Below are 27,537 nucleotides of genomic sequence, written 5' to 3'. Positions count from 1 at the left end.
TTATAAGCCGAATACAATAAAAACAACTGTCCTGAAGATAAGGATAGTGCTGACAAATCAACTTCCAGTTCATTGTGCGCCGCGACGTCCCCCCCCTCCCACAGAGCAGCGTGAAATTGATGAACAGATTTCGGAATGGTTAGAGAAACAAAGGATATGCCTTTATCCATTTTTTTTGCAGCAATTCCACTTTTTGTTTGATGGACAAAAAAATGCCAAGAAACATGCTTTCGCTTTGTAGATCCTTTGACAACTCCAAAATCGGAAATTCTTTTTGACATAATCGAAAGTTCAAGCTTACTTTTATAAAATTGTTCTAACAGTCTGCAAAAAATAATAAGCCGGATCCAATTCGAAAATTAAGGAACAACGCAATCTGCAACATTAACTGAAATAGATAATTAGATAATTTTAGCTTAGCTTATACCGTCTGTTATACATTAAACGTGCATGCGCAGAAAGTTTGTAGCTTTGAGGTCTGGGTTATAGATCATTCCAAATTATGGACGTCCGGATTAAAGACTTTTGACTGTATGGGAAAAGAAAGCCCAAAGCTAAAATGAATTTTTACAAATGAAAACTAAAAATTAATATAAACATAATTCCATTATTTATCAACAGGAATTTTATAATTGGTATTTGTTTAATTTTTTTTAATGTGATAAAAGTCCAAAAATTTATTTTTTAATTATATCAATTAATTACTAATAAGAGATTAATTAGAACACAAGGCTTACCGGGCTTCCAACACAGATGATTATGAGAACTACTGGCAGCATTATACCAAATCAACTGACGGCAACCATCATATGCTAATGAATATTCATCATCACCTATACCATATCCTTCCTATAAATATTTAAAATGGATATTTTTTACACATTGTGAGATCAACCTACAGTGTTTACAGTCCCTTACATTTATAAAGTGCTCTAATAGAAAATGCATATGAAAACACACAAGAAATCATTTTAAAATAAAAATTTGAAGACAGAAGTAAAATGAAGTAAAAGAAAAAAAGTATGACTTTAGAGTAGAAATTATGTTTGACTCACAGAATTTGTTCAGAATGCACAAACATTTTCTACCTTTCTTTTAGTATGTGTAATACCTATTTTAGTATGCATTTAACAGTATCAGTAACTATAATGTTTTCAAAAATCCAATAGCAGGCACTTGCCTATTCAGCACTGGCCACTCCAGAAGTGGTGGCTATTTTTATTTGGACATATCTAACATGTGACCACCGCTGCTTCCTAAGAAGTCACGGACAGTTACAGCCATGCCTTTCAAAAGACTCAAACTTGGGCTCTTCAGTATTGCAGTAGTCTCCCCTAAACACTATACTATCTACGCAGCTAATTTATAATGTAATCATCAGCACATTTTGTGCTTAAATGAAATTCTTTATTAAGAAACATGAGTTAATAGTGCCCAAATATTAAAATAATGTGCATAGTCTTTAAACACGCTTACAAAATCAACATCTGGATTTTTAGTACAGAATAAGGAGTGCCCTATATGAATGCTGAAACTATAAGGTCTGCCAAGAATATTTTTCAATATTCAAGAATATTTTTTTATAGTTTCAATTCACATGCTTGTTTTCATTTACAACTTAGTTTAGCTGTCTTTCTTTATCACTGTAATCATACACATACACTCTTCTAAATTAATGGAAACATAATTATCTCATGTCATTATTAACTGAGATCTTGTAAACATGACTAGCGATAAAGCTGATTTGTATTTTGTACAAATTTCAAAAGGAATAAATGCTACAGAAACGAGCAGAAATTTAACCCTTTCCGGCACACTATCTTTTAAAGTTCGAATTTCGATAAAAAAAAAAAAAAAGGTAGGCAGTCTAACTAGGCCTAGAGGAGTGCACAAGTAAAATTTTGTGAAGATAGTACTTATCGTTTTAATTCTCTGGGTGTTCCCGAAATGAACACACTGATTGAATAGAGCTTTGAAAAGAGTGCTGAAACAAGCATTGCTGGGAAGCGCGTAAAAGAGTAAGAGATTTTGCCTACAATTAAAAAGCACTAGATTCTGAATACCATAGCAAATTTAGCATTACCTAGGGTGTGCCATGGGGAGACCTGCTACTCTTTTCAAACAATTCCTTCACCCTAAAAAAAATCTGGAAGATTTCTTTGAAAAATGAGGGTCTTAAAAAACTAAACATGGCTAAAATATATGGACTGGTTGTGTTGGGCTGCCATCTACTATAAATAAAAAAGGTTCAGAGTAACCTGTAGTAACTCTAAATCTTTTTTCATTCAATTTTTCTGTGCGTACAGAAGGAAACTTTTAAGTGTGCCCAGATCCTCAGATAATGAGAATAGTAACTTAAATAATTGTTTCTGTACCTTCAATGTTGTTATGTACAATTAACAGAACTTCTCATAGATTTATATTAAATGCATTTTATTTCTTTATACAATGAGTAATATGTAACTTTTACAAGGGCAAACAACACCAGCCATAATAGACTAATCATAAAGTTGCATCATAAGTGTGGCATACCGGAATTACCCCCACCCAAGAGAATGCCGCAGGGGATGTCCAAGGACCAATATATTATGAGCTTAAGCCTAATGAAACACTCAGTTCAGAGATACTGTCACCAAATGGATGAATTAAACAAAGCACTCAAAGAAAAGAGGTTGGCGATGTTTAATAGGATGCACATCCATAATGCCTCATGATAATGCCAGAGTGTATGTTGTTTTCGCAACTCATCAGAAAATTACACAGCTAGGTTGGGAAATTCTGCCACATCCAACACTGAGGTCCTCTGATTATCACTTGTTTCTCTTCTTGCAAAAAATTTTACAGAAAAAAATTCAAAACTGAAGGATGTGTCAGCCAAGCACTACTCAAGTTCTTTACCTCTACGGACAAGACGTAGAGACATTAGGTAATTTGGAAGCAGGAAAGATGAAAAATGAGCAACCGCCTTCGCCGAGAATTGAACTGCGGACCTTTGGAATACGCACCAATCGTGCAGACAACCACACCATGAAGGCGGAAGAAATACCTTATATACTTCCCCTTTTAAAGAGCAACTGGGGTTATTTTTAGGGAACCCAATCTCTAAATCCTCGGTGAGGAGAATCATCATCCAACACCCTTTTAGTTCGGGCACCACTATAGAGACATTACGTAATTTGGAAGCAGGAAAAAATGAACAACTGCCTTCACTGGGAATCAAACTGCGGACCTCTGGAATACGCGCCCAGCATGCAAACCACCACACCATCAAATACCTTGCAAAGACATTTTTAAAAAATTGCATTTCTTTCACTTTTCAAACGTACAGAATTTTCTAACAGGCCTTATATTATTTCTCTAAAAACAGAAAAATGTTATTAGTTTAAAGTTAGATTTCAGATTGCTTGTTGTTTCCTTTATGAGATTATACTTTTTAAATCTTCAAGTCAATAAATATTTTACTCCCCATACTTAAAACTGTATACACACTTTTAATTTTGCTTCGAGTTCCTTATCCACAGAAGAATTATATCCATAACAGGATTGGCAAGCTTCTTTCAAGGTAGTAAAATTATTTTTTACAACCAGTTCAAAATAGCATAAAAGTGGTCATGGGTGTAGCCAGGATAGGAGCTGGGGGGTGCAAAGGATTTTAGACCCAGAAAATGAAACTATGGTATAACAAGAATTTTTCGGTGACAGAGCAGATAAAATTGCTGAGCACCAGTAATTCGATTTGAAAGTGAATTAATTGGTTGGCTGCATGAGTGGCTTTTTTTTTTTTTTTTTTTTCTCATGTATTATAAATTGAATACGGGTCATTTACCTCACAAAATTCTCCTCTAAGACAGCTTTCCTTCAGGATAGCACATATGCTTTGCTACAGTCGAATAAACGAGCAAATAAATAATGAAACTGAAATACATGAGTTTAAACAAATCGTTAAAATATGGGAGATAGGAACAAAGAGACTCCTGACACTTTTTTACTTGGTCTTTAATTTATGTTACAACAAGTGTTCTGCTATCTGAACTAAAATTGTTTTAAAACTTCTTTTTCCATTTCTATTCTTGTTTCTTGAACAAGCTTTCGATGCACACTTAACACAGCCCATTTAAGTGATTCTCGATTTGATCTTTTACCAAATCTTCCACAGCTAACTCCTTTATGTTGTCGATCTCTAGTTTCCTCATTTTCCAGAAATTATAACAGAGTTCTCTCTGACTATCAAATTTTTTTCAGATGATAAAATCACGAAAGCACTCCACATTTTTGGCAAATTCTTCCACTGGCATCTTTAGCATAAGCCACAGGATGTAATAACAACAAAGAAAACACTGGTAAACTATTGCTGTAAAATCTTATTTTCAGTAATGGTATTAAGGAATCCAGATAAGGGATAATAAGACACCTTTCCAAGAATTCATCGGTTGTAGATGCAGGAGGATTTGACCGATGTTTTTGCAGTTTTACAATTATCAGAGCTTGCAATTCAGTGCCAATGCTCTCAACCATAGCACTTGTAAAATTTTCTGGCATAAAACATCTGTTGCTCTACGATGTTCTTTTACAAAGCATTAAAATTCTGTTTATGTGTGAATTATGTACCTCCAAGGTACTAAAAATTATACTTAGGCCCGACAAAGAGGGAACGCTTCTTCATAGGCAACTCTTGAAATTACAATCAGACATTTACTTATTTATATCATTTAATGTGAATGTGAGCAAAAGAATGTCTGGACACTAGATGGTCCTTATTTGTATGACCAGCAGTAAAAATGTTTGGAGCTGGGAAAAGATTCAACAAAGATATTCTACAGAAGACAGGGGAAGAACTTAAAGAATAATATAAGAAACAGCGAAAACTTTTCGCTAACTTTTTAATTGAAATAAAAAAAGAATTGCAGTCGTTTAGGAAGGTGCACTTGCACCTCCCTGCACCCCCTGGCTATGTCCATGAAAGTTGCAATACCTGGCAGAAACTCATAAATATTCTAAATAGCTGACTCATAAATAAAAATTGGCTGCAGTAAAGTAAACGAAAATGTATTTTAAAGTTAGGCAAATTTGATCATAATTTTTATAATATTTATTTAAATATTACATCACATCAAATTAATCATTCAAGTACAGCCTGACTTTCTCCACACAGTAATTTATGACAGAATAATAAATTCACTGTTTTAAAATCTAAAGAATATCTGAATTTAACGTGGATCAAGAAAACATAGGAGAACATTCTTGGAAACCCAGCAGTACTCACAATATGATCATCCTGCAAAAAGTTATGAACTTTTCACTCATAATTGTTTCTTTTAAATTAGATCACCATTCACTAAGTGATAAATAATTTTTCTACAGTAGCATTTGAAAGAGATGATCTAAATTCTGTCCTTATTTTTCTCATTTGACTGAATACCCATTTACACTTTGTGACACATTCCTAGTTTTTAAGTAGTTGTAAATAAAATGAATAATTCAAAGTAATCTACACTGGTTATCATAAATTAAGGAAAAATCACAAAAATCACAATTACTGAAAAAGTTACATGGAGAATTTTATGAAACTTGCCCACAATATACAACATATAGTAAGGTATCAAATAACATAAAAATAAATTACCAGACAATTATGGTAATATAGAGATTAGCACGTGTATAAAATGAACAAATCGAAGGTGTGTCAGTTTGCTAAAGGGAAAGTACCTTCAATATGGAATATGGTCGCCTCTAGAAACAATACAGCGATGTGTGATGCTTTCAATTATGCGGTCTATCAGTTCCATAGGAAGCAAGAGCCATTGCTCTTGCAAAGTACTTGCAAGTGCGGCAAGGGTCTGAGGGGGGATGGAATGAGAGCAGCTAGACGTCTCTCTAAAGCATCCCAAACGTGCTCGATAGAATTTATGTCCGGGGATTGAGCTGGCTACTCCACGCACATAATTGTTTCCTGTTGAAAATAATCATCTACATGCGAGCCCTGTGTGGTCTTGCGTTATCGTCCTGTAACAGGAAAGCATCACCTATTGCATTGGCACATGCACGCACATAAGCATCAAGGATGTCATCTCTATAAACCAGAGCATTCACGGTTTCCATTGGAAAGAGATGGAGGTCTGTGCATCCACCCAAAGAGATGCCACCCCAAACACAGACACTGCCTCTTCCGCATGCATCTCTTTAACGGATGTTTGACAGATGATAATATGTTCCAGGTTCTCTCCATATCAAATAACGCCTACTATCGCTTTTTAGACCAAACCCGGACTCCTCGTAAAGAGAACAGCCCTCCAGTGATCAGGCGCCAAGTGGACATGTTGTCGTGCCTACTGCAAACGGTCCCTCCTATGGCATGACGTGAGCGGCACGCAAATGGCTGGACGTCTCGCATACAGACCACCTTCGTGAAGCCTTCTATGCACAGTTGACGTTGACACTAACCTTCTGGTGGCTGCAGCAAATGAGGATCTAAGAAGAGTCGGAGTAGCGGTTCTATTCCTGTGTGCAGATAATGTCAAATATCGGTCATCAGCGCTAGTCGTAACAGTCGGTTGTCCTTGGCTGAACCTCCTAGATGCCGAATCTGTGGTTTGAAATTGCCTCTAAAGTCTATGAACCACAGAAGGACTCACATTTAGCCATCTGGCCACTTCTGTTTGACTTTGCTACGAGTTGGCTATATTAGATTTCTGATGTCACTGTCACAGTAAAATATGTGGGCTTGCTCTCAAACATGGAATTTTATTCTCCTTGCAGATGACGTATTCCGAGTGCAGCGCCACTAATTTGCATATTGCAGTTTTACTCAGCTACTCTTACTTGGCAACATATTCAAATTTTACATGGTTTGGCTTATTTTTGAGGGAGTTATCGCTATTTTTGTGATTTTTCCTTAATTTATGATAACCAGTGTATCAGATTAATTCACCTTATATTTTCAGGAATTTGTGACTTTACAGCATTTGTATATTCCTTTGAGCTAAACACTTTATCTACAATGATTTTTGAAATATTTAAAGACAAATACCACGCTTCATAAATAGAACAAGATAATAAATAAGTAGAATCATAATATTGTGGAAACTACACTGGTCTTTTCAAAAATAGTTTTTCTCGTTTATTCTATTTGACAATTATTATTGGCTTCTACTTTGTCTTGTATTTTTTTACCTATTCCTGTTATTATTCTTGACACTATTTATGCATTGCTTGCAATCTTTTTCTCAGACCTTATATTTATGGAACTCAGCAAAGTCTGTAATTTTTCAGTGAGTTTCTCCCCCCTTTAAAACAAGGACAGTTCTACTGCTCTTGTTGTAATAGGTCTGCCATTGCGGTAATTATCCAGCATCCAGACCCAGGGTTTTTGATCTCTTTGGTAATGATTCCACATCCTACTGATGACATTACAATTCACATTCAGCTCTTTCATAATAGCGAATTTTCTTTCACTAGCTTGCAACATCCTGACAGCATTCCAATGCATTTCATTTTCCCAATTGTTGCCATTTTCAACTGGTTACAACCAGTTTTTGACTCAGGCAGGAAAAAGATTATTTTCTACCAGCAGAAAGCCAGTCTTGATGTAGATTTAATCTGACAAAAGAAACAAATCCTCAATTATGAATATTTGTAGAGACGGATTCGGAAAAGCAGTTTAAAAAATACTTCTTCATTCCATTCAAAGACTAAACACTGTTTTCATTAAAGCAGTAATTTGAAAGTTGAATATGGAAAGCATATAAATGGATCAATCCTGTATAATCTCAGGAAACTGGATAGGAAGTTACCAGCCAAAAACTGCAAAAATTTTCAATATGCTTTAATTCAAATGACAACTTAGGCTGTAATAAATAGTTCATTATTAATACTTAAGATTATCGAAGAGCCGTTCAGCCTCTAAGACATCTATTCTAAAGTAACAAGAAACACCCAGAGGGAAAGAAAAAGGTTGCTTTCTACATTATAATCAAATCTCTGCTAATCAAAAAAAGTAGTTTTACCTAATAATTTTTTTTTTTTTTTTCCAGTAACTTTTGTCTCAGGAACTGCAAGACAGAAGAGTGTTCCTAATTTCAAACTGATAAAAACATACTTGAAGTCAAGTTTTAATTTAACATAAGTAAAACCCCCTTGCATTTCTGTTCGCAGAAAATTTTACTGCTAAAAATTACAATGAAGTAATATAACTGGCAACTTCCGTTTAAAATTAATTAAAAGTACTATATTATTAATTAACTAAAGGCATACTATTGATTTGATATATTAATTTGCTTAACTTATATGAGGTACCAAAAGCACTGATTGATGATTTATATGGAATACTGAAAATGCTGTAGTTGAACTTTATCTATAATATACGATCTCTATGTGAAATAAACTAAACAAATCTAGATGATGTATGAATAATACTTAAATTGGAGACAATCTAAAATATACACATGATATTACATAAAACAGAAAAAGGTATGCAAAAAACTCTAATGAAGATGCATAAAAAATTACACTCAATTCCTGTGTTTACAATTAGCACCTAATTTTTACAGGAGACAGAAACCTTACATCTTAATGCACCATCTAAAATAATTACAATATTTCTTCCCTGTTGTGAATATTTTGCATACATACTCAATCAGATTAATATATATGTGATTGATTCTTAATGTGTTGTTTATAATATCAATAAAATAAATAATTTGTATTTGTCCCTTATTCCTATTTACTCAAAGCCTAGATTGGTAAAAAAATATTATTATAATTATTACAATTATTTTAAATAAAACGATTACTAATACCTTCATACAAAATTTAAAATCGCCAACTTGAAATATTATAAATTTTTTTCATACCAATTTAGCAGAATTTTTTTTTTACACTTTTTTTTTTTTTTTTTTAATTTATACTAAAGCAATGTTTGATACTGGCAGATATAATGCTCCTGATGCCCCCTATAAAAGACAAAGTTCAGCCCCCTGTAAAAGACAACAGTTATGTCTAAGTTTAACATGTACCTTAAAAATAAAATATACTGCCTACATGATTTAGGAACTTGCTATTTTTTGTTGCCCAACCAATCTGCATCACTCCAGAAGTAACAATTGTAACTTCATAATACCAAACTCCAGAGTCAACCTGGAATGTACATCTGACACTCTCAAAAGATGATGCATCTGAACGAGCCTGAATGAAAAGAAAATATTTTAAAATATCAATGAAATAGATCAACATTTTTCATAAAAAAGCACAACAAAAAACAAAATAAAATTATTTTAATAAAAATTGCTTTGCATAACCAAAAATATTTATTACTATTACACTATAATTACAGTATAAGAAAAGGTCTAAAGTTATACTATCTAGACATATTTTCACATAAAATATAGCACATAAATTGCGCTAAAGATTCCAAAACTGATTTGTTGTGAAACGAACTGATGTAATAACTGGCACGAGGCGCTGCTGTTCGTGACATCAGCCTGCATGCTGAGTGTTTCGAATGTTTTGCTTGTAGACAGAACGAAAACTGATCTTGGAAGCGTAAGACTGGTTTGATGAAAATAAAGAATGGCTTATTAAGAATTTTTTGTCTTTATTCATAATGCACCCAGCATCAGGTAGAAGCAGCCCGCAATTGAATGAACTGTTTTGAATATATTTGATTTATATATTTTCTGTGTTCTTCGTAACATAGTGGTACCCTCGGCGGAACCGGGTACTATAAATTAGTATTTTCCAAATGAACTTTTGATTTTGGACATACTTTGAAGATAGATTTGATCGCTTTAAAGGCCCAAAGAAGAGGACTTAGAATTGCATTTTATCAAACCTCAAGGAATACCAAAAGTGAATTAACTAAAGAAGTAAGAGATTTAAAAATAATTTCGATTTTGAAGAGTCAACTTTGCAATATATTCCAGAGACTTGACATCAGAGTGCTATCTCACAGCAGATTTTGCAGACTGAAGATGGAGAAAAATTATTTAGTGATAACTTTCAAGAAGCGGAGGATTAACGAGATAAGTTTCTAGAACAGTGTGCTCAAATAGATGCGGAAATACAAGCCTCCTCTCTTCCAAGTAACTTAGAATCGAGGAAGTTTAAATTACCTAAAACTGTGCTTAAAAAGTTCAGCAGTGAAGCTAAAGATTACCTGACTTTTTGGAGTCAGTTCCAGAAAAAATCTACGACGACAAAAGTATCGCTGATGAAGACAAAATGCAGTATCTGTTGCAGGGCATGGAACCCCAATCGAAGGCAGAATGCCTAGTTCTTAGCTTTCTGGCAAAGGCAGCTAATTACCCCAAAGCCATCGAACAATTAAGAAAGTGCTTTGGGCATGAAATTTACTTGTGCAAATCTATGGTGAGAGATTTGTTAAGACTAATGATGAAGAATGCTGTAACCGGAAGAGCAAAAACTGATCTACTCTCCCTTTATGATGAACTAGAAGGAAAACTGCGAGCATTGGAAAGTCTGGGAAGGACCCAAGAAAAATATGGTGATTTTTTTAACCCCCTTAGTGCAAAACTGCTTACCAGAAGAAGTACTGATGGTGTGGGAAAGAAGCTTACATCACGATTCTATTGAAACTAAAGGGACTTGATCCTTGCAACATTTAATGAATTTCTTAAAACAGGAAGTTAAGGGCGAAGAGATGGTTCTACTCGCAAGAACTGGTTTCGCCTTCCAACAGACTCATCGGAAGAAAGAGGTTTGACCACGAACAGGTAAAGCAAAATGAACTCGTAACAGCATCAGATCTAGTAAGGCTTGAGAATTCAGGTAAGAGTATTCTGAACTGTAATTTTTGTGAAAAGAAACATTCTAGTGAAAAATGTTACTAAGGGGGGAAAAAAAAAAAAAAAAAAAAAAAACTGAAAAACAACAATTGTTATTGAGAAAAGGTGCTTGTTTCTCTTGTCTGAAATGAGCGAGTCACATTAGTAAATTCTGTCCTTTGAAAGGTAAGTTAAGTTGTTCTATTTGCAAAAGTTGTAATCATTTTGATGTAATATGTAATCAAACGCTAAAAAATAGCGATCAGATACATGTGTCAAAACAGAGTTCTCTTTCTAACTGTGGCAGAAGCGAAACTAAATTTTTGCAAATGCTGCGTGTTCGAGTTCGCTGTCAAGGTCGGGAGAAAATTATTCGCTGTATAATTGGTAGAGGAAGCCAAAGTAGCTACATTAGTGAAAGTATGATGAGTCAGCTTAAAGCATCTCCACTTAGGAAGGAGACAGTTATACATGCATTGTTTGGGAGGGACGAAACAAAACCTAAACAACATGAAGTGTTTTCGGTCGAAGTCAGCAATTTAAAGGGAACGTTCGTATGTAGTTTTGAAGTACTTTCTCAAAAAAAGGATTTGTGGTTTTATTCCTAAGGATAAAGAGATTTTGAATGAATTAAAAGAAAAGGAAATCGAATTTTCTGATCCATTGCAAAAGGAAACTGAAATTAACCTTTTAATCGGAGCAGATGTTATAGGAAAATTATTGACGGGAAATTCTATTAATTACAGTTGGGGGTGACGGCTGTCGAAACGAAACTTGGGTGGACGGTATTTGGAAAACAAAATTTGGATGAAAAGGATAATATTTTGAAAACATTTTCAATGCACGTCAGGAGAGTTCCTTTGAATGAGTTGTGGGAACTCGAAAAAATAGGAATATGCGCTCCAATCAAAACTGTTAACATGAAAGAGTTTTAATTTATCTGAATTTGAGAACAAAATGAAAATTCTTCCAGACGGGAGATATGAAGTAGAACTTCCATGGAAATGTGATACGACACATTTAACCGATAATAAAGAATTATCATGGAAAAGGTATCAAAAGATGATCTATAAACTCAGATGTAGTAAATTTTTCGATGATTATGAAAATGTGTTCAAGGAATGGGAAAGGTTGAATATTATTGAACGCGTACCAGAAAACGAACGGAATAATAAATATCATTATTTGCCGCATAGGCCTGTAATCAAATTAGGAAGTGAAACCCCGAAAATTTGTCCTGTTTTTGACGCCTCTGCCTCTGAGAAAGGGAAACTCTCTTTGAACAAATGTTTGTGCAAAGGAATGAATCTTATTGAACTAATACCCGATATTATAGATCATTTTATGATATATCCAATATTAGTGCCGATATTGATAAGGCTTTCTTAATGTTATCCGTCGCATCTAAAGATAGAGATTTCCTCAGATTCCCCCCCCCCATGGAATGAAGGACAATTAATTTATAGGCATTGCAGAGTTGTTTTTGGAGTTTCTTCAAGCACCTACTTGTTGAACGCATCTATTAGAAAACTGTCTACGTCAGTATAGTGAAGTTGCTCAAAAATTGAAATCATCATTTTATGTGGATAATTGTTTATCTAGTGTTTTTAATATTTATGAACAGTTTAAAAGAATTCATGGAAATCCATTAATTCCAAATTAATTATGTCAAATGGATGTTTTAACTTGCACGGTTTTGAAAGCAATGTGGCTGGTACAAATGTTGACAATCATTCAGGGGATACTTCCATTTTGGGGGTAATTTGGATAATGATACGTTTAGGTGCTGCACAGATACAGATACATTGACCTGTGATACGAAAATCACAAAGAGGACAATTTTGGCAATTGTGCAGACAATTTTTGATCCTATTGGTTTATTAACGCCAACTACATTGCTTCCAAAACTGCTGTTGCAAAAATTGTGGAAAGTGAAAATTGCATGGAATGATGAATTGTCTCCAAATGATGTAAAGACATTTTTGAACTGGTTTAAAGAACTTAATGTTTTGAAAGATGTTACTTTGCCTCAATACTTGTTTATTAATGACACGTCTGAACTACATGTATTTGTAGATGCTTGCAAGGGAGCGTATGCAGCGTGCGTCTTTGTCCGATCAGTACTTAATTCTGAGGTAAAAATAAATCTCGTACGGGCGAAGTCTAGAGTATCGCCTTTGAAACCTTTAAGCATTCCTCGCTTAGAATTAAAGGCCTGTTGTATAGGTTCTAGACTTGCAAATTCTATTATCAAGGCTCTCAGTTTGCCCGACTTAAAAGTTACCCTCTGGTCTGATTCGACCACTGCCCTTTGGTGGATAACAAAGCAAGGAAATTGGTCCGTTTTCGTCGAAAATAGGGTTAAAAAGATTCGAGAGTTGACACGAGGTCATTCATGGAGACATGTCCCAGGAAAACTGAATATTGCCGACTTGTTATCGCGCGCATGTTTTGCAAAGCAGATGCTTCCGTCTAGATGGTGGTAAGGCCTCTTGTGGTTACGAGAAGGCCCTGAAAACTGGCCCACTGGTGAGATTATTTGTTTGCTTGAAGAAGTAGAATTGGAGAGGAAAATGATAAAAATAGTGAATATTGATCTATCAAAAGACGCACCCCCTTGACATCGAATCAGAGTATCCAATTATGATAAAATGATTAGAATAGTTGCATGGATATTTAGATTTGTAAATAATTGTAAAGATGGTTCTGAAAAGAATAGAAACATTGAACTTTCACAGTATGAAATTGAAAATTCTGAGAAAATTTTAATTTCTTTGGTTCAAAATTATTATCTGACTGATAAGAAATCTTATAATTTTATTGAAACGCTCATTGATGATGATGGTATTCTGAGAGTCAAAATGAGAATACTAAACAGAGATGACCATGAATCTTTTCTGTATCCAATACTGTTGCCAGAAAAATTTGATTTCACTAGGTTATTAATCAGAAATGTACATAATAAAAACTGTCATGCTGGTCTTCAGATGATGCAATGTATATTACGAGAAAGATTTTGGATAGTCAGAGTTAGGGCCATTAAAAATTTTAATAAAGGCCATTAAAAAATGTCCTCTTTAACTGTATCATTTGTAAAAGATTTAAAACTAAGGCTATGTCAAGCGAACCGACACCTCTGGCACCAGACAGGGTTATGGATTGTGCACCGTTTGAAACCATAAGGATATGTCTGGACCCGTTTTTAAAAAATGGAGGAAAGGTATGGATCGCACTGTTCACGTGCACTGTGTACCGTGTCATTCACCTTGAACTTGTTAATTCTCTTTCTACTGATGCTTTTCTTCTGGCACTTCGACGATTTGTTGATAGGCGCGGACGCCCTATAATAATCTATAGTGATAACGGGACAAATTTTTAGGGTGCATCTACTGAGTTATCAAAACTAAATTGGTCTAAAGTATTAAAGGAAATGGGAACTGAAAAAATACTCTGGAAATTTATTTCACCTGCAGCAGCTTGGTAAGGCGGCTGGTGGGAGAGGTTGGTTCGTACAATAAAAGAACTGCTGAAACATACGTTAGGTAAATCAGTGTTATCATATCAACAACTTTATACTATTATTTGTGATTGTAAAACTATAATTAATTGTAGACCCTTAACGTATGTTTCTGAAGATCCGCAGGAATTTGTCCCTCTGACACCCGCCATGTTTCTTATCAAGAAGAGAAATTCCAATGTTGAAGATCTTGATGAATTAAATTTGTCAAATCTTAAGAGATTAAAGTATAGAACTAAATTCTTAAATGATCTGCAACAACGCTTTAGAAAAGAATACCTTAGTCAACTGGTTCAAAAGCATAATGAAAAACGATCTTGGGAACCTGTAGTTGGAGAAATAGTACTGATGGGGGATAATAACAAAAAAACATTTATTTTGGCCCTTAGCCCGAATTACAGAATTGATCCCTGGACGTGATGGAAAGATTTGCACAGTTAAACTTAAGACCCGGCATGGAACAATTGTACAACCAATACAATGCATCTTTCCCCTGGAGATACAGGCCAATGACAGAAACATAATTCCTGATAAGAAACTAGGTGCAGAGGAATCTAATTCTAGTGCTGGATGTATGTTAAAAGGGGGAATTACACCTGATACAATGGTAATGCAACAATATTTCTCCTCTGGAGGACTTGTAAAAGCTCCAGAAAGACTTGATCTTTTAAATAATGTTTGTTATGAGCTTGAGACTCATCCTTAGTCTCAAGAGGGGGGAGGATGTTGTGAAATGAACTGAAGTAATAACTGGCGCGAGGCACTGCTGTTCGTGACGTCAGCCTGCATGCTGAGTGTTTCGAATGTTTTGCTTGTAGACAGAATGAAAGCTGATCTCGGAAGCACAAGACTGGTTTGATGAAAATAAAGAATGGCTTATTAAGAATTTTTTGTCTTTATTCATAATTCACCCAGCCTTGGGTAGAGGCAGCCCGCAATTGAATGAACTGTCTTGAATATATTTAATTTATATATTTTCTGTGTTCTTCGTAACAGATTAGAAGAAAATTCTCAGATCATTGACACATGATAATTCTCATCAGAAAGTGATGGCTACTTGCTGTTATACTTCACTTCATAGGGAGATACAAAAGTAAATAAACGTTTTAAGAATAATCCATTTCAATGGATTTGCAATTAATAGTAATATACTACACAATAAAAAAATGCGATTTTTTTAATTAAAATTTTGATTGCACTTTGTAAACATTTTGCTACAAAATAATAAAAACTACAGGAGGTAAAATAGCTGCAATTTTTTTCACTAATAAAAGAACTGCAGGAACATACTGTTAAAATTCTTTACTCCTCTCTTAAGAAAGCATGTTATATGGCACTCTAGAATTTTTACATAAATAATTATTACATATGGAGCTTGTAATGCATGAATTATGGAGGATTCATAAACATTTCTCTTTTTAAATTCATTCAAAAGCTCTTCAAAGAACAGCTTTTTGACTCTTACCTCACTGGAATGAAGCATAAATTTTGTAAACAAGTTTATAACCTACTTGATAAAAATTCGTTGAAATGTCTTATTCACTAATATTTCCAGATTTTCATTTTCCCTACTTAATTACACATATGAAAATATGAAAAGCAACTCCTGAATAAATTTTTTGGTAATAAAATGTGAACTTGTTTAAGATATCCCTTATTCACTATAATGAAAAATGCATTCTTTAGATTTTCATTTTTTGCCTATGAGGTTAATTGTAAAGAGCAGTTTCTGAACATAAGACAACTTCCAAACTTAATGACAAATAAGGTAGAACTGGTTAAGTTGCCCTTAAAAAAGGGAGAAAAAAGATTATATTCATAGGAAAATAGTCGACAAAAATCGGGTTGATATTATTAAATTAATAAGCATTATAGACATAGGGGGAAATAACAAATACTGCACTGAGGAGGGTGGTATATTAAACTGCTATTGAAACTATTTTTTAAACTGAAAAAATTATTAAAATAAATAAAGCACTAGCAAAATGCAAATGCTCAATATAAAAATGATAAGTAACAGCAATGATGAAATAAAAATAATTAATCAACTAAAAAAAAGCACTCACAGTTAAACCATCAGCTGAAATCTTTAAATATTCACTAACATCATTACTGTTGAGCATAGCATTCAAGTTTGTTCTGTCAACATGTTCATAAGTAAATGGTCTCCCCTAAATAAAATAGAAAAAAAATCAACTAAAGGAATTTTATTATTATACAAGATGCAATGTATCTATTAAATAGCTTTTAATGCTTGAAATTTACAAAATCAACATATACAACACATTGGTGTGGTGGTGTATTTAATTATGGCAAAGCACACTAGGGCTATCTGCCTAAGGGGGAGGGAGGGATGCCTTCGTGGAGGACTTTCTAAGGGAAACTGGCTCGTATACACGTTACACATGGGGAAAACCACGAAAACACCCATGCAGCCAGCCCGTTCGTGAGATTCGAACCTCGGACCGAACTACCAGTGTTCAGCGACTTTACCGCTCGGCTGCTGGTGGCCCAATACAACATATTGTACACATAATAATATGACTGACTTATTTTACTTTACAGAAAGCAAATAAAAAGTAACACAAAAGAATTTCATATAAGTTTTCAAATGCTAAAAATATATTATTCAGATTGTCATGAAATTTTAATACTTTATTATAATTTAACAATCAAATGGAGGAAAAAAATCACTGAACTAGAATTTTTTTTTTTTTTTAAATTTATGCAAGTATTGTTATGAGCTGGATATGTACCAATACTGTAGCTTGCCACTGTTTTCTAGAACATGAATTCTATAAGATTCTGTAAATAAGATCTCCTTCTTTGAGGAAAAAAATCATACTGATTAGTATTTTTTAGGATAACTAGCGTAGAAATGCTTACTGCTTAAACTATTAACATTAGAAGCCTTTTTCTAAGCTGATATTTTATTTCAAATTTTTTAATGTGTTGACGAAAATGTCTATTATTATTTTTTTTTAAAGTGAAAAAGAAGAGCAAGTAAAATAATTCCTTAAGCGCCAATATTTAGTATGACACCTTGCAATATGCCTTATATTGCATTAATCCCTCATGGATAAAAGTACTCTCATTTAGAATTTTGTTTTTGCTTAAAGGGAAGGGGAACCCTCTTTTAATGCTGTTTTCACATTAAAATTTACATCATCAAATGTTTGAAGGTCCCAGGAATTCTGTAAAATTCGATAAAGATGACAGTCTGAAGGAGCTAGGCCTGGGCATAAGGTAAAACTTACCATTCAAAGTCAAGTAGTTTTTTTCTGAGTAATTAACACAGCCTGAGTTCTGGAGTTTTAATGCTGAGAAATAACACCTTGGTGACTGACAAATGCTGGCTGCTTACAATAAGTTTTGTCCCAGCTTGTCCAGCAGTTGGTGGCACAGGTCATTTATTAACAGTTTATGAGGAAGCTAATCTCAATGGGTTTATTCACATCATAGCTCTCCATATGCACTTAACAAAATCTTCATGATGTACTTAACAAAATCTTCAATATCTTGATGTGAAAGCAGCAGGCTCTGTCTGCTACACAACACACAGTTTTTCAACATTTCACACAGATATAGAGTATCAATTTCTCATTATCCATCACAAATCCAAAAAACGGTTCATTTTTTGGAAAAAAAAAAAAAAAACCCAGAGAAGGACAGATACTAGTTCTCATCTGTTGTTGCTTTTCAGACAGCTGAAGTATAACACACTGAATAAGCTGTGCGATGAACCTAAGTGCATGCATTTCTCTTTAAACTGTTATTGCGAGTAAAGAAAAAATTCTACTAATTCCTCAGCAGTTGCCCAGAAGGCATTCCATATAGCTTGGTCTAGAATCTGCTCAGAAGCCACTGATGAACATTCGGAACATGGTATGATTTGTACAGCTTCTGTTTCTATTCCTGAATTTTCGAAAACTAGCGATGACATATGCTATTATCAATCACATACTTTCCATATACTTGACAAATGTTTAGTCATGAAGGGCTAAAGTGTTGCCTCTATCAAACTCATTCTACATACAAAGTCTGATATGCTCCCCATCCTTTGTCATCCTAGATATCTGAATTTTTTTATTTGCTCTTACAAGTCTTAATGATTTACTCTTACAAGCATGTTGCCCTTTCATGTTGTCTGCCTACACATTTTACTGGCTTAAAATTCCAATCATAACAATGTCATGCATGATGTTAAATAAAATCATACTCTGAATCTCCAAAAAATAGAACATGCTTTTGCATCAGCCCAATACAGATGCAAACATGATACTCTTCAGTTTGTAAATGGTCCCTGAATATGATCTCCCAGCTTTAAAAATGAAACATAGCCAAATTCATTGCACGGGAATCATGCTCATTCTTCTTTTTTTTTTTTAATAATAGTATAAATTTTTTCTATATTTTAGTAGAAGAAACAGGGAAACCGAAAGTGTTTTTAAGATTTCATAAATTTTACTTAATTGAATTTTTTAATATAAAATTGTTAAAACATAAATATTAGTGTAATATGATATTTTTGTACTTGAAAGTATATGTATACGACCAAGAGTTGCAAAAATAAAGGTGAGGTAAGGACTTTTGTGGACAAAGTGTACATACAGCTACATTGATGAAATTATAGAACATCACTGAATATATAACTATCTACAAACTGATAACTAATTACATTGCAATGAAATTTAAAAGTCATTCAAAACTATGCATTAGTACTAATGAAAATTAAATGTTTACTGCATTTCATAACTTGTAAATATTTCAGGTATAAAGGAAAGAATTTAGAGACTTAAAAGAGTTTAGAACTTCAACATTTCCAATGTTCCTAATGTTTAGTGAATACATTATAGCAGCTAGCTTAAATTAACACCATGTACTGGATAGATTAGAGTACTTTGATTACAAAGTACACAAGACTACCTGCCTATAGAAAGGAATGCTTTTTGCGTAGGACTTTCTTAAGGAAACTAATCAATATTTACGTTTTCACATGAGCGTGGAAAAAAACATGCAGTCAGCTCATTTAACCAATAATAGAACTAAAACAATAATAAAACTAAGTAAAATATCAAGGTTTTTGTGGCTTTAGCTGTGCATATTTGTCTCTAGAAGCTAATGTTTGACTACTACTAACTATATTAGAGAGGAAGAAAGCCATAAAAACTTGAACTAACCAGTATAAGTCTCTAAGGATCAGCTCTGAGTCATCTCAAATATGAACTGAGATGACTTTTTTTTTTTAAACTTCTATTGCAGTATATAAAAAATTAGTTATAGGCCAGAGTTCAGTCAATCATAAAGTATTCACTGGTTATTCTCCAAGATTTGGGTACATATTGGGCTTAGTCTTATGTTCATTTATTGTCAGTTTGTAAAAGTTTCTTATACATGAATTTTCAGTTTTTCTTCTTATTCACATAATCTACTGGATGGTTCTAATTCAATCCTTACATTGTAAGACTATTAACTAGATCACCCTCAAAAGGAAAGAATTTAAAATTGCAATTATAGGCAATTATGATCTATTCCATGAACTGAACACAGTCAAGTTTTGATACTTATTTATAACACACAAATCAAAACACATCACACGAGAATATTATTTCCAATATAAAAAATTTTCATGTAATAATTGCAATCAACTATTAAAATGTATGTTAAATTATTATTATTATTGTGAAAGTATTTCAAATACTGAAACTATTTCACACAAATGTTCAGAAAACAAGATAAACCTTGGTACAAAATTTACATAAGGAACAATACATCAGATACTATATGCTGATATTATGATGGCTCATGGTCAGTAAATTAATATACTACATTAAAGAGAAAATATTTTCTACTTACTTTTTTAATGACTGCAGTCAAGGATTTCACATGCAAAAAGAAATATTTTTTTGCATTATTTGCAATCAATGAAAATATTAAATTTTATAACTGAGTGAAAAAATTATCATACAATTAAAAATATGAAAAATGTGAAAATTTATTTAATTTTAACAAACAAGTACAGTCAAACCCTGCTAAAAAGAACCAAAGTTAGATCTCTAATCCAGAATTTAGGCAAGTTCTGACTGAAAAATGATTACCCTTAAAATCATCTATGTATAGGATCCTATCCTTATCAGAATAGCAGAGAATGCTTTCACATTACAGCTGTTTTTATCTTCATTCCCATCTTTCTTTGATTTTTAAACACGCGTTACGCGAGACAGATAGTAGCATTTAGTTTTTGAAGAACCAGGACATATAATAACCATAGTTTAGGATACCATATGGTGTTTCTGGCAACTGACAAAAAGAAACATGAATAGGTTTTCTGACTCCATTCAAATTTTTTGACTGAGCTGTCAGATGGAGCCTCTATCTCTCAAGGGTGATGCTATGATGAAAATTTTGAACTTTTTGCTATACAGGGAAAATGGAAGTAGTGAACAGATTCTTATAAATTTTAGGCTTTACAGAAGATTTGCATTTTAGAGAGTAAAATTTTTACTTATTGGTTTGTTTCACTTCAGTATTTAAAATGCTGCTAAAGTGTTGCCAAATGAAGAGTTTTACATTCTTTAGATTGTCTGTAAGAGTTAGGGTATTCTTCATAAATTATTGCATTTTTGAACATTATATATATATATATATTATATATATATATATATATGTTTGCAGTTTATATTGAGCAAAAATGAAAGCATTCTTGCTGCACATTAGACAAGGCAGATTAGTGGTGAAATTATTGCCACTTCCAGAAGAAAAAAAACTGCACCTAATTCTTTTCACTCTGCACTGAAGGAATTTTCAATGTTAAAAATTCCTCTGTATGCTGAGTGGTAAATGCATAATGGGCTGTAGTGAAGACAGATATTTTTTGAAAAACACAAAATGGATAAAGCCATATATATATCTGTTTAATATATACAATACAGTTTATACAAATTCACAGTTGCAATCGTGGGAAAATCGAGACTTAGTTATTTCTACTCATAGTAAAAAAGAGGAGAAGGTTTAAAAAGACTGAACATAAGAATGTTAAAGAAGCATTGTTAAAGTGGTTCACTATTCAAAGAAGACACAAGCTGTGATTATCTTGGAAAATTTTAATTATAAATATGAGTTTTAGATAAACATGATTAATTAGAGGGCAAATCTAATCCACAATTTTCATGTGAAGTAATTTATCATGTAAAATTGTTAATGAATGGTGATACTGAAAGAGAACAACAAAAACAAAGTAGTAACTGTATGTAATAGTAACTGTGAATAAACCTTAAAATGATTTTCTTGAGTTATTATTCACATTTTTTTCAGAGATGCGACAATGCAATCAACTGTTTTTGTAATTTGTCAATCAATTTTTGTATTTTTATGAGTGCTGTTTTATTTTCCCCCCTACCAAATAGATAGGGAAAACCTAACTTCAGTCTCTTGAAGTTTGTTATAGAACAGACTGATTGTATATTAAAACAATTGTCATCTTCTAATAGTATAAATTCAAATTCACATACATCTATTTCTTTAATTTTAATAGCATAATAGCTGTAAAGAGAAATTTTAATACAAATTATTTCATTTTCAATATAACAATCATAAAATATTTAGTAATAAAAATTAGTTAAATTTAAATTGGTTTGTCTAATTTTGCAAGCTTGTAAAAAGAAATTAAGATAATTTACTATACACATGTTGCAGTAATTAGAAGTCTTGATTTCCATAATGTTACTTTGAATTTTTACAGCCATCTGTTATGTCATTACTAATGAAAATACTTCCTAGGGAATTAGTTCAAAAGTTCAATCGATCGTTCACCTTCTGCACAGAAACCACAGTGACTTAATATATTGAAATTTCTGAAAAGGGAAGTTGAACGAAGAGAGCATACATTTTCCCAAACATCACCAAAATTATTCTGAGTTTAACACCAGAAATGAATAATATAAATATCAATTAGATCTTATTAAAAATGAAAAATATAACACTGCTTTCAAAAATAAGCATTTTGTTCCATCAGTTGTATCAATGAATACAAACATATTGAGAGGCGATTGCAGCTGCAGATTTTGTGTGATACAAACATCAAATCTATCTGGATGGATTTATTCAAAAAAGGCTCAGGTAATGAAGGTGAATATGGCTTCTTGCTATTGCAATTTTAATGGCCAACAGTATAACAAAAGAAATTTTTCAAATTAGATAACAAACAATTCAACAGAAGTGAAATATATTCATCAGTGGACTCTATTCTGTCATTAAAAAATAAGCTCATACAAAATAGTACAATTTAACCAAGCCCCCAATAACGTTTTTTTTTTTTTTTTTTTAATGATTTCTAACAACTTAATTTTTTTTAGCACTATGTTATTTCAATAAACAATGTTGAAATCATTTAATATACTTTCAATTAAACAAAACTATATGCAATACTGTCTTATTTTCTTTTAAGGAAATTTGAAAAAATGCACATAACTTAAATCGAGGCCAATATCGTAATCATAAAAGTTACAAAATTAACTGAGTATACAAACAATAATGCAGTACCAAACTATTTCAGTTTAATTTTACACACATATGAAAAACTATTCCCTCTATCATTTAAAATTCTAAATTAAATACTTACATAAGTTATCTAAGCACCATTGGGCACAAAATCCTACTTGCTTTGCCATGAACAAAGGACTGTCTATAAACTTTTCTAACTTTTCTAGAGGATTTTCAGGTTTAGAGGCCAGTTGGTTATTGATTGTGGATTTATTTATACCTAAATTGTTTTAAAAATTACAATAGATACATTTAGTATGAAAGATAAATTGGAAAAATAATTATTTGTAAAGAAAGATATCTGTATTAGTAATTTATACAACAATACAATAAGAAAATTCACTGACAGTATAAAAACAAATTATTAGATTATATAAATTCAGTGTTGGATTACACCAGTTAAACTACATACAGTCAAAAGTCGTTAATTCGGACACCCATAATCCGGAATGATCTATAATCCGGACCTCAAAGCTACAAACTTTCTGCGCATGCGTCGCGTTGAATAAGCGTTTACATGCGCGCGTAAGACCTTTACGGCTGCGAATATGCTTGTGCGCATGCTCATAAAACGTTTACGCATGCGCATTTAATGCATAACGGATGGTGTAAGCTAAGTTAAAATTATGTAATTCAGTTAATGTTGCAGATTGCGTTGTTCCTTAATCTTCGAATTGGATCCGGCTTATTATTTTTTGCAGACTGTTAGAGCAATTTTATAAAAGTAAGCTTAAACTTTCGATTATATCAAACAGAATTTCCGATATATATTTGTTAATATGTAAAGGATCTAAAGCGAAAGTATGTTTCGAAATCCGAAATCTGTTTATCAATTTCACGCTGCTCGGCGGGGGGAACGCCGCGGCGCACAATGAATTGGAAGTTGATCTGTCAGCACTATCGTTATCTTCAGGGCAGATGTTTTTATTTTATTTGGCTTATAATTCTTTACTAAATGTAGTATTTCATCTCGATGTGCTCTGTCTTTGATATGATTTAAAACAAGTTCCTCATCATTATAATTCGCTTCCGGTAGTGAAGAAAGTGACAGAGGTTATTGAAAACGAAAAAATTTCGATTGACAAATTAGTCGGTATTCTGGATACAGCAATTATAGGACTTGAACAGCGGAACTTTGTAACTAAACACGAAATTATATCTGTTTAATAGAATTAAAGAGAAAGTATTATCACATGAAACGAAGCAACTTAAACGACTTACATTGAAAGAAATGTTTAATAAAGTAAACAAATAAATATTAAGCTTTTTCTTTTTGTAAATTTTGATACCCTTTAGATCATAATTGTTCTTTATTTCATAGATTACGGTTTCATATTTTTAATTTTGTAATTTCTGCATGCCATCTTACCAGATTTAAACTGATGATCTACAATCCGGAAAAATCGATAATCCGGAATCGCCGAAGTCCCGACGAGTCCGGATTAACGACTTTTGACTGTATATCCTTTTCTCTTTCTGATCCTTTAACCCTTCACATTATAAAGAGAATTCAAACAATCAACTCACAATCCGCTTTTTAACTTTATATTCTGCAAATTCAAAAGGTATGATTTTTTTTTTTTTTTTTCATTTTACTATAATCTTTTGCAGACATAAAATATCTTATTTAGCTTTCACACACACCTGTAATTGATCCAAAGTACAATATTTACACTGTTTTGTTGTTGCTGCAAATATATTTTCAAACTAATAAAAATTAATTTGCCTTTTGATCATTTTTGATTTTTGAAAATGTTTTGCTATTCCCAAACTAATGAAAAGTAAACAAAATATTTCAATCTTACATGCAGGCGCTTGTATCTTGAGGTTCCACTGTATATGTAAATCGTACCTCACATGACAATGAAGCACAGTTAAAAAATAAGTATAATTTTGTCCCAACTATCACTTGATTCAGACCTAAGTGATATATATTTATATCCTGTTATATGTACTTCATTACTTATGTATATTTTTTTGGCCTCTAAATAAAATTGGAGGTAGGGAAGTGAGTAACACTGATTCTCAAACTTTTTCATAATTACACCTGTTTGAAAGAACAGAATTAGATGCATTTATTTAACAATACACAAAACGTATCCTTCCCTTTCTTACTTAAAGGAAAAAATATTTTTATTTTTACAACATTGCTGCTCACACTTTAGCATACTTTAACAAACTTCCTGTTAGCATACTTTAATGATATGTATATTACAGCTGTTCAGCTGTTTGAGAACCACTGAACAACAACCAAAATTAATCTAATTAAATATGACATGAGGGAAGCTACATTTGCCTGCATACTGTATACAATATAATGATGTACACAATTGACACTCCAAAATGGAATGCTACAAAGGAAGTATTAAATAGGCTTGAAATTTGCATCATTTATAGACTATGACATATCATATATATCAAATATGATATCAAATGATTAGCAGTGTAATATGATTGCAAATCATGTGGAACATACAAGTATGTGTGAGTGTATGCTACCTAGAAACACTCTAAACACAGAAAATAGCAGATTTTTTTAAAGTATTAAAATTATGTGCTGTCCCATTATTCATTTGCAGAGAAGATTCAATAGCCATCATCAGAAGGCAGCCATTCAAACGAGTTTTAGAGTTTGGCAGAGCAGGAACTGTTGCTTATAGATGCTGTGAATAATCCTCCTGAAAAATCGGTGTTCATCTTAGATCAAATTAAACTATGGTCATATGAGTATGCATTCAGTGGGTGAAAGAGGGCAGACTGACTGATGGGAAAAATTGCACAGCCTCATCACACTAATGAATGAGAGGATAGTCATGCTGTGTATATGGAAAAGATGTATCATACAGCAATATGAAAAATTCTCAATAGCTTATGTCAATGTGTACCACTTAGCATAGTCCTTGCAAGGCATCCCTTGCTACAATTACTCGATTTCCTGCAATTTATTGCAAAAATGTGAGTGGCTACAATGTGTGTTGAATGCTAGACACAGACAAACAAATGGCATAATACTGTGTTTTCAGAAATATCTTAATTGTGCCCACTGAACTTCAACAATTGTGTGAGAGTCTAGTAACACCATGGTGACAAATACTATGACTTTTTCATTACTATCTCAACCTATCACTTAGTGTTAAGATTTAGCATGCTACAGAATTTTACTCCTATGCCTGCCTAATATATGCTGCTGGCACACTCAACAACTTTCACTACACCTATGAAGTTTTGGAGTCCACTGTCTTAAATTTCCCAGTTTGTCTTGCAACAGAACAATAGGAACAATGCATGACTGTATGCAACATTCAGCTATTCTTCATTGAGAATTGGACTGCCTGCTGCTTTGGCCACTCATTCTTCTGATATATGACTCATCGAATACATCAGGCCAATGATTAAAACCCTTATCAGACCTATAGATGTGAAACACAATAAGAAACTGAGAAATAGGTTCCTTTCAGAAGTTTAAAGGAAAATCTGCAAGAAGTATACAATATAAAAGTAAAACCTTTTTCTGATTGGTTGACAAATATGAAATAGAACTTCCAGTGAAATTTTCCCCTTAACATAACACAATATTGCAGGAATTTATGTAAAGAGACATATGCAACATTTTTCCCAAATTTGAGGGAATGATCTGCCATTCAAACTAGCTCTCAATGAAAAGCAACTCCCTAAAAAGTTTCTTTGCTTCTGCACTCGAAAACATGGCACAACCCTTCAAATCATGCTAGACGAACTTCAGCGATATGTGGAAACAGCATGAACTGGCATACCCCATGATATGCAGTTATTGCCAGCCAGGCAGTCTATGCAAAGTATTAATTTATTCATGTTCTATATGTCGAACACAGGCTGCAATTTTAATAAATTCAATGTACTGTTTATTATTAATGAGAAAACATGGCTTTGATATCTCGTGCTTTCTATGATGCTGTATGTATGGTGCTCTAAAGTGTTGTTTAAAAAGGGGTTCTTAACCAGGGGGGGGATTTCTTTGTTTCAGAGGGAAATGCAGTCAGCCTTTTATTTAGCTGTTAAAGTATTCAGTTTTAGTTTATGGATACAAAAAACTACTTTTATTCAAGTTTTGGTACTTATCAACATTTTATGCACTTTTTGTTGTTTAATTTATAAAGCACATTAGAAAATAATCTAAATCGAAATAAATGTATATATGTATTTTTCAAGTTTTGCAAAGGAGGGGGGAATGATCTAGCAATGGTGAAAAGAGAGCATGGAGCAATAAAAGTTGAGAACCACTGTTTTATAATTTTGACTGTTTATGTTATGTAGTCTGAATATGAATTATCTGAAGTGATAGAAAATGCAAGTTCATATTATACATAACACTTAGCAATTTTAGTTCAGCACAGTTTGTTAATTCAGGTAAATACATTTAAAATTAAGCTTTTTAGTTTGATAGATACTACTTTAAGCAATTATTAGCAATTATTATAGATACTACTTTATTAAAGCAATTATCAAATTGAATTAGTGAAAGTGATTTTAAATTAAATAAATATTTTAATGATATAAAAGGTTCTTTATTGAATCGATAAAATGATGAATCAAATTTAAATTTATTTGGGTACGATTAGTTATATTTTTGTTTTATGAAAATAATTATTTTAATCAATAATATGAATAACTGAAAAAATATTTCTTAGTTCACTACTTCAATAAAACATGTTTTATTACATA

At 32.7% G+C, this 27,537-nt stretch overlaps 1 protein-coding gene across 1 annotated transcript in view; it reads right to left on the bottom strand.

Moving 5' to 3' along the window:
• LOC118202272 (RING finger and SPRY domain-containing protein 1-like) overlaps positions 1–27,537 on the bottom strand; it is a 94,338-nt gene that overhangs the window by 33,688 nt on the left and 33,113 nt on the right. The window contains exons 8-12 of the mRNA XM_085806824.1: positions 22,916–23,056; positions 20,152–20,162; positions 16,362–16,466; positions 9,037–9,180; positions 738–849 (exon numbers count right to left, since the gene is read on the bottom strand). Coding sequence (XP_085662950.1) covers positions 738–849; positions 9,037–9,180; positions 16,362–16,466; positions 20,152–20,162; positions 22,916–23,056 — 513 coding nt within the window. The remainder of the gene's footprint in view (positions 1–737; positions 850–9,036; positions 9,181–16,361; positions 16,467–20,151; positions 20,163–22,915; positions 23,057–27,537) is intronic.

This window comes from Stegodyphus dumicola, chromosome 12 (genome assembly GCF_044657685.1).
Source record: "Stegodyphus dumicola isolate Sdum_Otavi_A_Nest chromosome 12, ASM4465768v1".
Lineage (NCBI taxonomy): Eukaryota > Metazoa > Arthropoda > Arachnida > Araneae > Eresidae > Stegodyphus > Stegodyphus dumicola.
Note: the sequence above shows the minus strand (reverse complement) of the source record. Positions and strands in the feature narration are given on the sequence as shown.